The sequence below is a fragment of the Lepidochelys kempii genome, chromosome 1 (genome assembly GCF_965140265.1).
Source record: "Lepidochelys kempii isolate rLepKem1 chromosome 1, rLepKem1.hap2, whole genome shotgun sequence".
NCBI classification, from domain to species: Eukaryota; Metazoa; Chordata; order Testudines; family Cheloniidae; genus Lepidochelys; species Lepidochelys kempii.
In genome coordinates this window covers 23,821,340-23,839,254 of record NC_133256.1, presented here as the reverse complement: position 1 = coordinate 23,839,254, position 17,915 = coordinate 23,821,340, and the positions used below count along the sequence as shown (strand labels likewise).

Sequence of the window (17,915 nt, the reverse complement as noted above, 5' to 3'; positions counted from 1 at the left end):
GTTTCAGAGAGGCCTCAACACACTCCTTGGGCGTCCACAACCCTGCAACCCCTGGTTGGTGTGTGCAAAATTCCAGTCTGGTGTGTGTGCAAAATTCCACATTTGGAAACCATCTCTGAATACGGTTCCTTTGCAGAATGTCTGAGAGAAGGATTTCCTTAACATGGGAGTAGGAAGGACCCTGGCTCAGACGGGACTTTTTTGCAGAGAATATCATTGGATCTAGCGCAGGGATGGTGGCTGATCTCCTACTTTCTCACCACTATCTTTTCCTGCTGCACCGAGAGGCACAACAGTAAGGATAGGAGGAGAGATGGCCACAAACAGCTTTATAGGAAATGCGGAACAATCGAAGGGCCAAGTGGCTGAAAGGGAAACAGACCCAGCCTTGTAGAGCCGCGGAGCTAACGATATCCCCCCTTCATTGGGGATTATGCAAGTGGTCTTGGGTCACCCCTAGTGTGCAGAAATGAAGGGGAAGAGACAGAAGGTTTAATACATATATCTGTATAAACACACATACATATATATAACATAACAAAACATATGCATGTTGCCCTTTGACAGCTGTCCCCAGTGAGCTAGGAGTTGTACCAGCAAGAGGGGGTCCCCTCCCAGACCAGTATTTGGGCTGTTGAATGTTAAGAGTCGCAACCTCAGTGTTATTCCCTCATGCAGACTGTTCTCTCGAAGTGAGAATACTTTGAGCTTCAGTAGCACAACGCTGCCCACTCTGAATCCGCTGACAGCATCCTGCTCCCTCTTGTGGGTCCCATGCAGCAGCACTCTTAGCAGGAGGAGCCCAAAGCTGCCTCCTCCATGCAATGGCAAGAACAGGTGGGTTTACATACATCTGCTCCAAAGGAATGAGGAACATGCTGTCACCCTCTCCCACTCTTTCTGAGACCAGACCCCTTTGGGACCACCTGGCTCTCATCAGAGCTTGGGCCATGGCAATGGCTTCTTCTCAACACCACTCACCTTTTGCTGGATAACCTGGCGTGAGAGGATCCCCTGCCCCATTCAGATTTAACACATTCCCGCGCTGGGCTCCACCTCCAGGAAGGTTCCAGCCATTTGGAAAGGGATCTACTCCAGGGGCGCAGTAGTCAGCAGGGTCTGAATACAGAATAACTCCCTTGGCACCAACCATCTCAGCATTCTTCACCTAAAAAGCATATCCCGTTTCCTTGTTCAGTCCTTGACAGCTTGACACCTGTGCATGAATTCTCCAGGCCATGGTCCCAAGAGGAGGGCACCTGACATTTCACAGAATAGACTTTGATTCTTTGCATTGAGGGAACTGGTTAAAGCAGCATCCCCTTTTAGATTTCTCAACGAAGGGCTGAAAATGAGGACAAGTCCTAGAACCCAAATCTCATTTATTACCGTTCTGGCATTGTAAAGGGCTATAAATTACATTAACACCCACTTTAAGGCCACTTGACACTACCCGAGTGGCTTAAAGGGATTTTAGTGTAAATAAGAAATTGGCCCATAATTATTCTCATGTCATGCAATTTCCTGGCAGCCAATAGGTTTGGTATCCTGCTGAGAAACCTGATATAGCATGTGCATAAGGGACTTGGTGCTACTTAGAATCCTAGGCAGGAGATATGTGCAATAACATGGAAACAGCACTCACAGGGTACTACTGTATCAAGTAATTCTAGTTTGTTTCCTGTCACTCTGACAAAAACAAGCAGCTGATTACTGAAATATTCAGTGCACAATATAAAAGTCTGACAAGTGTTAATACAACCTGAAATCTTAGTTGTTAAGTGAGAGATTTACATGCAATATCTCCGGGGGGGGGGGGGGGGGAGGGAGGGGAGGGGTTCAGAATCGTAAACCATACGAGACAGAAAAATGTATTACTCCAGGACTTGAATCTGCCATTTGTTTGAACATGTACATAAAGCCAAAGAGTAACTGTTTATCTTTAGGCTTACCGGGGCATCAGATCAGCTCTGTGCTGTTTTAACAAAGGGAAGGGTTTTCATATCTGTGTTTCTGGCAAACAAAATCAGTGTTTAACTCTGGCCCACAGATAGTGCTTTAAGATGCTACAGATCTCATTTTTGCTTCCTAATCTATTTTGCTGCAGGTAACACAGATCAATATAGTAACGGAGTGACAAATAATCTTCAACTGAGATTGTAAGATCCAGATATTTTAGTCAAAACTTATCATAGCCATCCCCAGGACATACAATATTTCCCTTCATCCTATCCTGTGGGACTGTAGAAGCAAACTTAATATAATCAACCAATGGAATTCACTGGACAAGATATATATTGTCTAATTTGTCAGTAGGAATGCAGCATTTCCAATAAGTACAACAAGAATGAATTTGTGTTGCTCCTTTTAGTGACAATAAGTCCACGTCACTCTCGAGCCTTAGGAGTGCTGCATGCCACAGAAGAATGCTACAAAACATGGGAATCCTCTCTCTCATTTTCATGAGCCTTTCCCATCCAGCTGGATTCTTGACCACTTGGTGTTCTAGAAACAATTCAGCACTATAGAGTATTACATATATTATCTTTCACTTATGAAAATGACACGAGCCAGTTGTCCCTTCAATGGGCACAAAATATTCCTCAAGAGAATATCACCAATCTAGGCATCCCTTTTAAAAGATTCAGCATTAGGATTGCTGGGTTAACTGAAAACTGTGTAAAATGACATGTAAGGTCTAATCCTATTCAAATTGAAGTCAATTGGATTTTTAAGAGAAATATGATCACAGACATATCCAGGCTAGGGGCCTGATTGAGGAAAGCATCCCTAGTCAAGAAAGCTTTTAAACATGTGCTTAATATTAAGCATATGCTTATGAACTTTCCTGAATCAGGGCCTAAAGTATTTGAGGAAATCCATAGGTGTTTTTTTTTTTAAACTAAAAAACCCTGTGTTGGGCTAATCCCTGCCCAGTTTGGGGAAATCTTTAAATAGAAACATGTTAGATACATTTTAAAGAACAGCTGAATCTGTCAAAAGGAGTAATTTTAAACAAATGTATTTATTTATTTATACTGTCGTAGATATGCTTGTATATATCTCCTACTCAAGAAGCATCTTTGAGCATAGTCTGATAAACAACTCTATTACGCTAAGATCACCAAGAGATTCTAAATATGGCCATCAGTCACCAAGACATGTCATATCTTAAGCACAAACTGAGAATATATATCAATTATAGAGTAGATACGTTACCTTATTTCCTCTAAAGATTTTCCCATATCTGGCAATGACAATCTTTCCAGTACAATTAATTCCCATCTCTCTCTCCAGTTTGAAAAAGTCTTCAGTACGGCCATAGTTGACGTACACCAACTCACCCTAGTAGATGAGAGGCACCGAGAACAGGGATATCAGTGAACATAAGAAAGGAGATGTGCTCTAATAAGGGGCAATCTGGGAGCAAGGAACTCAAGTTATAACCGTGGGTCTGATGTGGTTTCCCTCTGTGGCCACAGGCAAGTGAAGATGCCTTTAACCTGTGAGGTTCTGAGCACCTTCAACTCACATTCAAGCTCTTTATCTTCCTGATCCTGTGCCCAATGAAGTCAATAGCAAAGCTTCCATTAACTGCAGTGGTACAGGACGAAGCCTGAAACCCCATCAGTTTCCCCATCTGTAAAATGAGGACAGTAATACCTAGCTACTTCACAAAGATGTTGGGAGTCTTAATTAATTAATACTTGAAGATTAAAAGTACCCCATAAGCGTTTCTAGGTATTATTTTTACTAAGGTAATGCTTTTGGCTTTGCTTTAGTAATTAAAGCACACTCTCACAAAGACATTAGAAGACATTAGTTCTGTGGGTGGGTTGATAAAATGCTTGAAATCTTTGTCCCAAAGCTATTGCACCAACTCCTTCTTTTCAATGAACTCAAGAATAACAGAGTCATAGCAGATTCATGTTAACAGTGGATCCTAGTATTCTTGTGCTTACAGAAAATGAGGAGTTGGTGCAATTTTCCAGTAGCTTTGAGGCCATTTGTAAGTGGGTTTATGGCAAAATGGATACAGTATATGTATTCTGGGTGTGCTATAAATCTTTATGTTGTCATTTGGGCTTGGTTTACACTGAAAAGTTATATAGGCATAACTGCATTGGTCAGGGTGTGAAAAAAACCTACCCCTGTAACTGATGTAGTTATGCCGACAAAACCCACAGTATAGCAGTCTTTACGGTGCCACCGGACTCCTCGTTTTTGTGGATACAGACTAACACGGCTACCCCTCTGATATTTATTATTTGAACTCAACTCAAACAAAACTATTCCCCAGTCCTCCTCCAGGCTGTCTGCCTGGGAGTCCCCTGCTCCAGGAGCTAATCTGTTTCTTGGAGATCTCTTCTTCATTTGAGCCTTCAATCCCTTCTACAAGGCCCAATCACCTATTCTTAAAGGGGCTCACAGCGCTAGTTGGCTGGCCCCAGGCCTTCTGGCCCTTTGAGTGGCAGATCATCCTGTTACAAATACATTTGGGCTTGTGTTACATCAGTTAGCACATTCCACAAGTACGTTTTACACAATTTTACCGCTCCGTGACTTCAGCACTGCTCCATACAAAGAGTGGACTCTACTTAAGCCAGACACAATGGGCCAGATCTTCAGCTGGTGTAAACCAGTGATGCTCTGTTGAAGTCAGTGGAGCTGATTTACACCTGCTCGAGATTGTGGCCTGGTTTGTTCAGACCAAACCGTATGTCCAAACTAAGATGATTTTCTGTAACAGCTTTCTGAAACCCTGCCATGGGCTTGAGTTTCCACGTGCTTTCACCAGTGCAAATCATCAGGAATTCCAATGAAGTCAACAGAGTAACACTGGAGTCAAACCACTGTAAGTGAGAGAAGAATCTGGCCCATTCTCTCATCATTATTTCTATAGAATGTCGAGTACAGAATCCCCAATTTTATACGTCTCCATATTTGTCAGCCAACACAAAAATGCTGTTTGTGTGCATCATAACTGGAGTGCTGTAATTATACCAATTAACAGCAGCCTGCTGGGTTTCCACAATCAGGGAAATTGTTTTACAGTGAAAGGATAAGCCAAGTCACCATATGAGTTAAAATTTATTGTTAAAACCTTTTCATACTATTCTATAGCTTTTCATTTTTATGAATTCTTTGATTAAGCAAAGGTATTCACTGCAACATCCCACTTTTTAAGAAATACAATCAGGAAAATTAAGTACAATAAAAAGAGTCACTTATTTGAATGCTCAGGCATCTCTGACACATTACTTAAAAATACATTTTAGGATGGGATTTCTTTATGAAAAATCCCAGCTTTACCTTTCAGTAACCCCACTGGGAGTCACAAAGTGAGCTGTAGCTCACGAAAGCTTATGCTCAAATAAATTTGTTAGTCTCTAAGGTGCCACAAGTACTCCTTTTCTTTTTACAGCTACTGTAGATCCCCACAGAACACTGATAATTTACACCGGAGCCTGCTAGTAATAAAATGAAATTGCCAGTGTTTATAGCGATGTCACTTCAAAAATGCACAAAATTATGCAAATGGTAAGAATTCAGTGTGGACTCTGTTGTAAAATCCTGCAAGACTCTTTCAATTTAATTGCAGGGCTCATTTGGCAAAAGCCCTCTACGGTACCTGCTTCCCTATTCAGTGTCTGATTCTGCCTGCCTTTCCTGACTGGGACTACTTGTGTAGTAAAATCTTACTCCAGGTGAGTAAAGGCAGCAGAACTGGACCACCAGTGATGCTGATGGAGGTATTCCAGATTTACACCAGTGTACATAAGTGCAGAATTTGGCCCAACATGTCCTCACATCATTGCTTTGCCTGTTTTTCATTAAAGATTTCTATTTGACATCCAAAAAATTTAGAACACCCTTTTTATTTAGTAAGAACACAGATGGATACCATAATAACAAAAATGAAGCAGGTCTTCCATAGGTCCTGATATCTGTTCTTAAAATCAAGGAGAGCAGGGCAGGATTAAGGCATAGGTATAATTGGCAGCTCCTGGAGTTATATGATGATGTCAGAATCTCAGTTTTCATTTTTAAATGAAATAAGGTCCCAGTATCAGCAGATTAAATTACATGCCTCCACTGAAAACAGAGAGATTTACCCCCAGCTGCACATCTGGTCTTATGTTTCTATCCCTCTTGATTACAAAGATTTTTTGAAAATGTGAGCCCAGAACAGCCAACGCAGTGGTGTCCACCTGAGTCTGCAGAGAGCCTGAAACAATAGCTCAAAGAATTGTAAATTATTTTATTCATTTTAATGAGTTCTAAACTCTGAAACCTGCTGCTCTTGGAGCACTCCCTCCTGTACTATCCTCACAGAGGACTCTAGGTGTGTTTAGGCCCTCACTGCTGTCATTCCATCATAGTACTTGGGCAGGGACAGCGGGCGGGGGTTGTTTGCAAGTGCCCCACATGCAGAATCCCCTGCGTGGGTGGGTGGGAGCTGTGTTCAATGGGTTTTAGATTAGGTCTTTCAATTCTAATTTTCTCTGTGTGCTTTCAGCCAGGCTACGGTGGAGCCTTTATTATGTTTCCTGCTGGTCAGCATCTGCACTGTTAGAGGTTTTAATATTTTTCTCTTATCCTTCCTACTGGGATTCAGTTAAATACACCAAGTAAAAAGTAAACAGGCTAATTTTCAGTACTGTTTACATCTGGGATTATGCAAATTTCAGGGACAAACTCTGCTTTCTGATGTAAATCTGGAGCTACTTCATTTAAATCAATGGACATACACTGGCGTAAATAAATATGTATTTTGGACCTATAGCCTTGAATTCATGTAAATGGCTGATTTCTCTCTTCCCCGCTTCTTTTTTTTTAAAGTTTCGGCTGTGAAGTGCCTTAGGATTTCTTGGCGGGGGGAAGGTTTGTAATGGTCTCTGTTGAATTTATGATGCCACATGCTGTAACGAACATTCCCCCACATTCCTAATGATACTTAACTGTGGATTTGAAGCAAGCACTTTTTACAGAAACAAAGAAAATCACTTTGGAACATTATACAGTCAAACAGTTTCCTGGTGATAACCAGGAGTCGAGTCAAGTCTAACTGTGGTATGCTGCTTCCTGGTCATATGGGTGGAGGACTCAAATTGTTATGGGTGCAGCATATTTTTCAAATGGTTTGTGCTTTTTGAAAACATCCCACTGCTCTCGTCCAACAGGAGTCTTGTTAAATACAGTTCTCATGTTAGACGTTTGGGAGCACGCAGGGTGAAAAGAAAAAAATCCATATGCGATTATACCCTAGTAAGACCGGTGCCTACTTGGACTCCTGGCTCCTTCAAAAGATAGTTATCTTTTCTATAAAATGAACTTCCATATGTAACAAAACTAGGGCTTTCAGTAATACCACTGGGAATTGCACAGCGAGTGTAGATCCCTTCAGAATACTGTGATAATTTACACTGGTATTTGCTTGTAATACTTTGAAATCATCAGAGTTTATAGAGATGGCCCTTCAAAAACATGCAAAATTATGCAAATAGTGAGAGTTAATTGTGGACTCAGTTCTAAAGTTTTGCAAGACTCTTTAAATTTAATGACAGAGCTCATGAGTTTGGCAGGTACCCTCTACCCTACCTGTTTGCAAATTCAGTGTTTGATTCTGCCAGCCTTTCCTGACTGGATTTCTTTTGTCTGAATAACTACAACTACATTAGGGCTTTTGCCAGCATAGCTATTTCTGTAAGAGGTGCAATCCCTTTCCACCTCTGCCCCCACTCCTAACTGACATAGCTATGCTGGAAAAACTTTTAAGCATAGACCAGGCCTAGCAGTGAATACTCAGGTAAGCCCAATTCTGCTATCCTACTGAGGTAGGACACTACCTTTCTTTTGCCACCTGACTCCTTTGCTGTTGGTAATTAGAGCTGAGTGAATAATTGATCTGGTTTGATTTGAACCAAAATGAATTTTTTTGAAAATTTTCATTGAATTGAAACATTTTGAAAAGAAAAAAAAATCAAAATGAAATGTTTTAAAATATTGAAAATATTTCATTTCTATTTTTTAGAATTTTTTTCCGAGAAGCTATTTGTTGAATTAAACCCAAAATCACTAAGAATTTCAGACTCCAAAATGGATTTTTCAGCAAAATTTCTATTTCTCCAAAATCTTCACCCGATCTTATTGGCCACCCTGTTAACACCACTCAGAACCTCACGCAGACAAAGACAGTCACGTAAAATGTAACTAGTTATGGTGTTAAATGATACTTAAAAATGTAACACGCTTTAAAACGCTACTCATTTTCCAAGAACAGATAACAGCAATTCTCACCCCTTCCTTATGCCCATTGTATATACTTCATTATTTTCTTTTCTTTTTGTTTTCTTGTCTTTTATAGTACTTCCTCTCTTCAGATCTCATAAGATGTAGGATACTGTTACTGAAGACAAGTCTACACTACAAAATTAAAAAGAAAAGAAGTACTTGTGGCACCTTAGAGACTAACCAATTTATTTGACCATAAGCTTTCGTGAGCTACAGCTCACTTCTGCTCAAATAAATTGGTTAGTCTCTAAGGTGCCACAAGTACTCCTTTTCTTTTTGCGAATACAGACTAACACGGCTGCTACTCTGAAACTACAAAATTAAGTCGACCTAAATGATGTTGATATGCAGACACTGCAGTAAAATTGATTCAACTATATGTCCACACTACACTCCTTGTGTCAGCAGTGCACCTCCTCACCAGGGTGTTTGCACCAATTTAACTGCCAGCGTGGAGCACTGTGAGATGGTTTCTGAAAGTCGATGTAAGCAATACAGTGCCTACACTGACACTGTGTTGACCTAACTGCATCGACTTAACCGCTACACCTCTCGCAGAGGTGGAGTTATTAAGTCGGTGTAGAGGACGAGTTACATCAGTGGGAGCTACATTTTAGTGTAGACACTTATAGACTTAGATTGATGTAAGATGCCTTACGTCGACGTAACGCTGTAGTGTAGACCAGGCCTCAGAAGAGGCCCTTTCTAAGAGGTGGTTCTTGCATCTAGCCCTCAACATGGTCAGAAAAACTAAGAAGACGTTAGGCTGCATAAAGAATAGAATGATGAATAATATGGAGAATACTATAATGTCTTTATATAAATCAATGGTGTGGCCTCATCTGGAATACTGTATCCAGTACTGATCATCTACATGGAAAAAGGGTATTGCAGAACTGGAGGGGGTTCAGGGATGAGTGATAAGAATGATCAAAGGTCTGGAAAAACTTTCCTGTGAAGACAGGGAACAGATTGCAATTATTTACCTTACAAAGGAGACAAATACGAGGGAATCATGATAAAAGTAAATAAAATAATGAATGGCCTGGAGAAGGGAGATTGGGAACTTCTGTCCCCGTCTTGGAACACAAGAACAAGGGGACATTCAATTAAATGAAAAGGTGGGAAACGCAAGAAATTATTTTACACAAAATGTGTGTAAACTGTAGAATGCATTGCCACAGGAAGTCATTGAGAAAAAGCATTTAACAAGATTTAAAAGGGGAATTGGATATTTATATGGATACCAAGAATACCCAGCGTTATGATTAATAACAAAAATTTTGGAAAGACTATTAAACCCCATGTTTTGGAGTTTAAGCCAATCTCTAACTATTCAAAAGCAGGATGAGCTTTACATGGGGGCAGATTACTCCACATCTGCCTACTAAAGGGTTCTTGCACCTTCCTCTGAAGGATCTAGCACTGGATACTGTCAGAGACAGAAAGAAAAGGAGTACTTGTGGCACCTTAGAGACTAACCAATTTATTAGAGCATAAGCTTTTGTGAGCTACAGCTCACTTCCTCAGATGCATATCGTGGAAACTGCAGCAGGCTTTATATATACACAGAGAATATGAAACAATACCTCCTCCCACCCCACTGTCCTGCTGGTAATAGCTTATCTAAAGTGATCATCAGGTGGGCCATTTCCAGCACAAATCCAGGTTTTCTCACCCTCCACCCCCCCACACAAATTCACTCTCCTGCTGGTGATAGCCCATCCAAAGTGACAACTCTTTACACAATGTGCATGACAATCAAGTTGGGCTATTTCCTGCACAAATCCAGGTTTTCTCACATCCCCCCCACCCCCATACACACACAAACTCACTCTCCTGCTGGTAATAGCTCATCCAAACTGACCACTCTTCAAGTTTAAATCCAAGTTAAACCAGAACATCTGGGGGGGGGGGGGGTAGGAAAAAACAAGAGGAAACAGGCTACCTTGCATAATGACTTAGCCACTCCCAGTCTCTATTTAAGCCTAAATTAATAGTATCCAATTTGCAAATGAATTCCAATTCAGCAGTTTCTCGCTGGAGTCTGGATTTGAAGTTTTTTTGTTTTAAGATAGCAACCTTCATGTCTGTGATTGCGTGACCAGAGAGATTGAAGTGTTCTCCAACTGGTTTATGAATGTTATAATTCTTGACATCTGATTTGTGTCCATTTATTCTTTTACGTAGAGACTGTCCAGTTTGACCAATGTCAGAGACAGGACACTGGAATAGATAGACTTAAATCTGATCCCATATGGCAATCCTATGATCTCCTCTGTTCCATAGCTGCAGTCTTGATACTGAACTGCGCTTTGTCTGCACACAAGAGCCTTCTGGTGAGCCCATCTAGTTGTAATGTTCCTGAAAAGCACAATTATTTTAGAGGTCATGAATGGTGGTCTTTGAAGCAGCTTGCACTCATCCTTTAAAGTGCCTTGTGGACCAGGATCTTAGTCACTCCCGCAACAGGGAGGCTGGCAGTGGAGCTCTCAGCACAGTGCTATGATTAGGGCCCTACCAAATTCACGGCCATGAAAAACGTGTCACGGACTGTTAAATCTGGTGTCCCCCTGTGAAATCTGGTCTTTTGTGTGCTTTTATCCTATACAGATTTCACGGGGGAGACCGGAATTTCTCAAATCGGGGGTCCTGACCCAAAAGGGAGTTGCGGGGGGGGGGCTGCAAATTTATTTTAGGGCGGTCATGGTATTGCCATCCTTACTTCCATGCTGCCTTCAGAGCTGGGCGGCGGGAGAGCAGCAGCTGTTGGCCAGACGCCCAGCTCTGAAGGCAGCACTGCCGCCAGCAGCAGCACAGAAGTCAGGGTAGTAGAACCTCAACCCCCCTTACAATAACCTTGCAACCCACCCAAAAAACTCCTTTTTGGGTCGAGACCCCTAGACTGTGACATTTCAGATTTAAATAGCTGAAATCATGAAATTTATGATTTTTAAAACCCTATGGCCGTGAAATTGACCAAAACGGACCATGAATTTGGTAGGGCTCTAGCTATGATGTGTTCTTGCCTGCGTTTGTTGGTTAGGGGGAGTGCTGCTCCAAGCTGCATGAGCTTCTGCTTCCTGGCGGAGGTCCCATTTATACCCACAAAGAGCAAGTTGCCATCTTCTTCTTCTGCTGCGTGCATGGGGCCAAATTCACAAGTAGCATAAATTTCCTCATCAACAATATTTTTATGTACTGTAGGTATGCATCAGCCCTGATGGGGGTGGTCGTACTGTACCCAAAGAAGGCAGAATTCTATCTGAAACAAGGCAGTCACCCCAAGTTTTCCTTCAGTTCAATAATATGATCTGAACACGCTCCCAAGAGCATGTCAGGGAAGTACAGCAAGCAGGATTTGGCCCATACATATAATGAGCTGATAATGGAGTGGTCATCCCTGGCTAAAACATAACTCACAAGTGAAAAGGGGCTCTGTATCTTGTGCAGTTGTACCAATCATATCTTACATTGCCCCTCCTAAAGGAGCCCACATAAAATCATAGAATATCAGGGTTGGAAGGGACCTCAGGAGGTCATCTAGTCCAACGCCCTGCTCAAAGCAGGACCAATCCCCAATTAAATCATCCCAGCCAGGGCTTTGTCAAGCCTGACCTTAAAAACTTCTAAGGAAGGAGATTCTACCACCTCCCTAGGTAACGCATTCCAGTGTTTCACCACCCTCCTAGTCAAAAAGTTTTTCCTAATATCCAACCTAAACCTCCCCCACTGCAACTTGAGACCATTACTCCTTGTCCTGTCCTCTTCCACCACTGAGAATAGTCTAGAACCATCCTCTCTGGAACCACCTCTCAGGTAGTTGAAAGCAGCTATCAAATCCCCCCTCATTCTTCTCTTCTGCAGACTAAACAATCCCAGTTCCCTCAGCCTCTCCTCATAAGTCATGTGTTCCAGACCCCTAATCATTTTTGTTGCCCTTCGCTGGATTCTCTCCAATTTATCTACATCCTTCTTGTAGTGTGGGGCCCAAAACTGGACACAGTACTCCAGATGAGGCCTCACCAATGTCGAATAGAGAGGGACGATCACATTCCTCGATCTGCTCGCTATGCCCCTACTTATACATCCCAAAATGCCATTGGCCTTCTTGGCAACAAGGGCACACTGCTGGCTCATATCCAGCTTCTCGTCCACTGTCACCCCTAGGTCCTTTTCCGCAGAACTGCTGCCTAGCCATTCGGTCCCTAGTCTGTAGCTGTGCATTGGGTTCTTCCGTCCTAAGTGCAGGACCCTGCACTTATCCTTATTGAACCTCATCAGATTTCTTTTGGCCCAATCCTCCAATTTGTCTAGGTCCTTCTGTATCCTACCCCTGCCCTCCAGCGTATCTACCACTCCTCCCAGTTTAGTATCATCCACAAATTTGCTGAGAGTGCAATCCACACCATCCTCCAGATCATTTATGAAGATATTGAACAAAACCGGCCCCAGGACCGACCCCTGGGGCACTCTGCTTGACACCGGCTGCCAACTAGACATGGAGCCATTGATCACTACCCGTTGAGCCCGACAATCTAGCCAACTTTCTACCCACCTTATAGTGCATTCATCCAGCCCATACTTCTTTAACTTGCTGACAAGAATACTGTGGGAGACCGTGTCAAAAGCTTTGCTAAAGTCAAGAAACAATACATCCACTGCTTTCCCTTCATCCACAGAACCAGTAATCTCATCATAGAAGGCGATTAGATTAGTCAGGCATGACCTTCCCTTGGTGAATCCATGCTGACTGTTCCTGATCACTTTCCTCTCATGTAAGTGCTTCAGGATTGATTCTTTGAGGGCCTACTCCATAATGTTCCATGATTGATACAGAAACTATTAGTGATAGTATTCAGACTAATGGGAAGGCCACTGTGCCTAGGCAAGGATGGTCTTGTGGTTGGGACACTGGACTAGGACTCACCAAACCTGTTAATTCTTGACAGTCACAGACTTCCTGGTTGCCCTCAGGCAAGTCACTCCCCTCTGTGTATCAGTTCCCCACCTGTGAATGAGGATAATTCTTTCTTTCTGCCACCCTCTGTTTGCCTTGTTTGCTTAGATTGTAACGTCGTTGGGATTGGGACTGTCTCTTACTATGTGCCTGGCACAACAGAGCCCTGATAGTGTTTGGGGCCCCTACGTCATACGATTATACTAATAATAAACAACAGGGTGGGGCAGTTGGCACTGATGTAGACCGTACTGTATCTGTTGTATGGAGAAACTAAAGACTTCAAGCTTCCAGGTCTGCTGACTTGGGACTTCTCACAAGCACTAAACTAACTGTATGGAGGGGAGGGTAAAAGCGTATAGTTAGTATAAAAAGAAAACCCATCATCTGGAAGTTTCTGATATGTAATGGAGCAGCCCATTGGAATAGTTTATTGTTGATAGCACTAGCTAGAAGTATGAAGATTTTGCCAACACTGTGATCACGAGTAAGGAACAATTAGCATCCGATTCTTTGAAGAGACAGTCTGGTGTCTCTCAGGCATCATTCTTTTCTCTCAGATAACATTCATGTATTTAATTTTAATTAGTTTTTCGAAAAGGAGGCTTCAGCCTTTCAGATCTATTTGTATTGTTCCCCTACTTTCTATCACTTATTGTGGCTCACCAGAGACCAAATAGAATGACACAGTCATAGTGTTTTTCTCAGGATACTATTTTATGACAGGAGGTCATAATCCATGCATGTGCCCATACACCATGCTCCAAATGTCCTGCTGCAGTTCTACAAAATCTCATTAACTGAAAATTCCCTGGTGAATAGACATTATCTGGTCTGATTTTCCAGCTACCTCTGAATATTAAACCAAACTGTGAGCAGGATACCTTTAATTTTCTGGACTTGAGCAGCCTATTACTAAACTGCAAAAAAATAGTAATTAACAGCCTGAATTAAATAGTCAAGAAAGGTATTGTGCACGAATAAATCTTTTCTAATCTTACGAATTGCTGACTAAACCCGCTAATGAGCGGTAAGGACATAACACAGGAAAGCTCCTGCTCTACAGACCAGTTTTACAAGGAACCCTCTGTCCTTTGGAACCCTCTGTAAAACAGGAGGTACCCAAATTAATACGCCACGGAATGTTCTAAAGTGCAAACGTCCGTTAACACAGAAGCACTGGGATTTAACAAGAGCCAGATTGTGCCCGATGCGTGCCCATGTGTGCAGGAGGGGGAAAAGACACAAAAAGCTTTCCCTAGCTCCTCTTCTGCAGGGCAGGACAACTGACTGGACGCAGAGGGCAGCATGACACACTACCCTAAGAGCTGGTGCTGTATGCACATTTCCCTCATACACAATGACTTCCAGATCCATTTGGTATGGTCAGTGCCTTCAAGGAACCACTCACCCTAAGACAAGGATAGCTTACCTAGAATTTTTTGTAACCAAAACTTCCCACACCACAGTGGGGTCTGATCCTGCATTCCTTATACTCCAGCCACCGTCAGTGGGAGTTCTGGGTGCATAAGAAATGAAGGATCTTGCCCATGATGAGTGCCAAATGATTTTTCATCATTCCTGGAAATGTGGAGCTTTCTAAGAATGACACGGCAGTGACAGTGGCACAAGATATTGCCGGGTTAGCACTGTGGCAGCATTCACAGAAACGTCGGTACTTTCAGAAGCAGCACAGCAATAAGGCACCCGGCATTACTCCATAGATTGTAAAAAGAACAGGAGGACTTGTGGCACTTTAGAGACTAACAAATGTATTTGAGCATAAGCTTTCGTGAGCTACAGCTCACTTCATCGGATGCAGTGGAAAATACAGTGGGGAGATTTTATATACACAGAGAACATGAAACAATGGGTGTTACCATACACACTGTAACAAGAGTGATCAGGTAAGGTGAGCTCACATGGCTGCTACTCTGAAACTGGTCCATAGATTGTGTGGCTGATTAAAGTATAACCACACAGATACCCATGAGTACCGAGCATTTCATCACCAGCTAATGTTTCATACAAGTGTATTTTGAAGGACTTGGGGTCCAGTTAAATACTCGTTGCTCATAATAGAGCATGTCTACTGGTAAAATGCATCATGTTAGAAAAGTTATTAAACTCATATTGTTTAGTTAACATGATGGTAAAAAAAATTTGCCCTGAGAGGCCGTGGGGTAGATTTTTAGAGGCATAAAGGACACTTAAGCACTTATCTCTTATTGAATTTCAATGGGAGTTAAGCACCTATGTGCCACTTGACCTTCTGAATATCTACCTCCATGTCTACCTTAGGAAAAATATGTATCTTAACATGTGCTAGCTAGCACATGGTATTTTAATACATATTAGTCACCTGTGCTTGCTGGTTAAGCTAACTTGTTTTGAAATATGGCTGTCCTTGTCTACACTAAGGACAAAGTAGCGTTTAACACTGTGCTAATTAAAACACGTCAGTTAACACAATTTCTAACATGACATGTTTTCCCAAAATAGACAAGCCCATAAGTTACAAAGTTTCTCCATGGACGAAATCCTGTCCCCACTGAAGTCAATGGCAAATTCCCATTGACTTCAATGGGGCCAGGATCCCTTATATTTATATGGCAAGTTTATATGACCATCTTCTGAGATACTGAAGCTCAGAATTTCTATTGATGTCAATAGAAGCTGTGGGTACACAACACCTTTGAAAAAAGTGTTATTTATTTAGATACTTAAATATGGATTTAGGATCCTGACTAGTTACCCAAGATTGAAAACATTAAACTAAGTTTACAGTGATCACTGGGATGGAATATAGCAGCCAACAACACTAAACATCTCTCCATCTGAAGCTAGAGGGCAAAATTTAAGCAGGAAAATATAATTTCCTAATTCAAAATTTTCCCAATACACAAGGGCTAACACTTTTTAGGGATGATGTGGTCTCATGGTATAAGTGTAGGGTAGGGTTGCCAACCCTCCAGCATTGTCCAGGAGTCTTCAGGAATTAAAGATTAAACTTTTAAGATTATGTCATGTGATGAAACCTCCAGGAATATGTCCAACCAAAACTGGCAACCCAAGTGTATGGCTGGGAGCCTGGAATTTCAGAGTTCTAAACTCTTTACCTCTGGTACCCCTTGGGCTGAGAAGGCACTGTATGGTGGCACAACATCTGTAACAGTCTCATATCCTGGAGGGGGAGGCTCAAATAATGATGTATTGAAGATCTAGTGTGAAAGAAGAAAAAGAAGACATAATATTAGAAAGAGGCACAGTCCAAACGAGCATATTTCTCAGATGGTTATGGTTTAGATTAATCTAGTTCTGCTATCTAACCCAGGGTTCCTCCTGCCCAGCTACTGGGCATGCGCTTCAGGTTGCAGGCTTAAGCCCCGATCTTGCAAAGAGAACTAAATCGGTAGACCCTGCACGAGCATGGAGCCTCAATAAAATATGCACAGGCCCAGTGGCCCACCCATGGGGCTCTCTTTGCACAACATGCAACCCAGGGTTAGACAACACAGTGGTAAAAAGGGCTAAGGTTTGTATACACCACAGCTTCCACCAGCAAAGGAGCTGCACTGGTGGTGAACTACACATCCAGTTTTTGCTTGTGTAGATACAGCCTTAGGTCCACGCTCTAGCCCTAGACACACACTGCCACCCTTAGAACTACAAAGTTTGAACACAGCACAATTACCTCCACTGTAAGTATGTGAATAATGAAGCAGAACACAATTTAAAAAAAAAAAAAAGAACAGGAGGACTTGTGGCACCTTAGAGACTAACCAATTTATTTGAGCGTAAGCTTCCGTGAGCTACAGCTCACTTCATCGGATGCACAGAATGGAACATATAGCAAGAAGATATATATATACATACAGAGAAGGTGGAAGTTGCCATACAAACGGTAAGAGGCTAATTAATTAAGATGAGCTATTATACGCAGGATAATAATTCCACCTTCTCTGCATGTATATATATATATATCTTCTTGCTATATGTTCCATTCTGTGCATCCGATGAAGTGAGCTGTAGCTCACGGAAGCTTACGCTCAAATAAATTGGTTAGTCTCTAAGGTGCCACAAGTACTCCTGTTCTTTTTGCAGATACAGACTAACACGGCTGCTACTCTGAAACCTGTCACAATTTCTTTTCTCCTTGTATTTGGCATGGCAGTTTAAAATAAAACAGTAATAAGCAGCATTTATGTAATACTTCTTCCATCCATAGATCTCAATACATTCTACAAATATGGGCAAGCGTTATCATCCCCAATATACAGTAGGGGAAATTAAGGTACAAAAAGATTAAGGTCTCAGTCTTGGTCCAAAGCCTGGTGAAGTCAGTGACAGTCTCTTACCACTGACTTCAATGATCTTTGGTTTGGGCCCAACATGATTTTCATACAGTAAAACACTGGCAGAGTGGAGGATAGAATTTCCCCTCCCCAAACCCACAGTTTCTTATCCCAAAGTATATGAAAGTGAGTTTTTCCTCTTAGGGTTTGTCTACATGGGGAGCTAATCCTGATTAATTATCTATGTGGACACTCTTATTCTGAATTATCTTAATCTTATCTTAATCCACTTAATCCTTCAATGGACTAAGATAATTCAAAAGAAATCACTCCCAATCCAGAAAAAGAGCATCCACAGAGTGAGT

At 41.9% G+C, this 17,915-nt stretch overlaps 1 protein-coding gene across 4 annotated transcripts in view; it reads right to left on the bottom strand.

Moving 5' to 3' along the window:
- Positions 1–17,915, bottom strand: part of LOC140908865 (glutamate carboxypeptidase 2-like) — a 55,498-nt gene that overhangs the window by 30,069 nt on the left and 7,514 nt on the right. For all 4 annotated transcript variants that reach the window (XM_073336796.1, XM_073336805.1, XM_073336788.1 and 1 more), the window contains 3 exons: positions 16,375–16,476; positions 3,220–3,345; positions 982–1,168 (listed from right to left, as the gene is read on the bottom strand). In XM_073336796.1, coding sequence (XP_073192897.1) covers positions 982–1,168; positions 3,220–3,345; positions 16,375–16,476 — 415 coding nt within the window. The remainder of the gene's footprint in view (positions 1–981; positions 1,169–3,219; positions 3,346–16,374; positions 16,477–17,915) is intronic.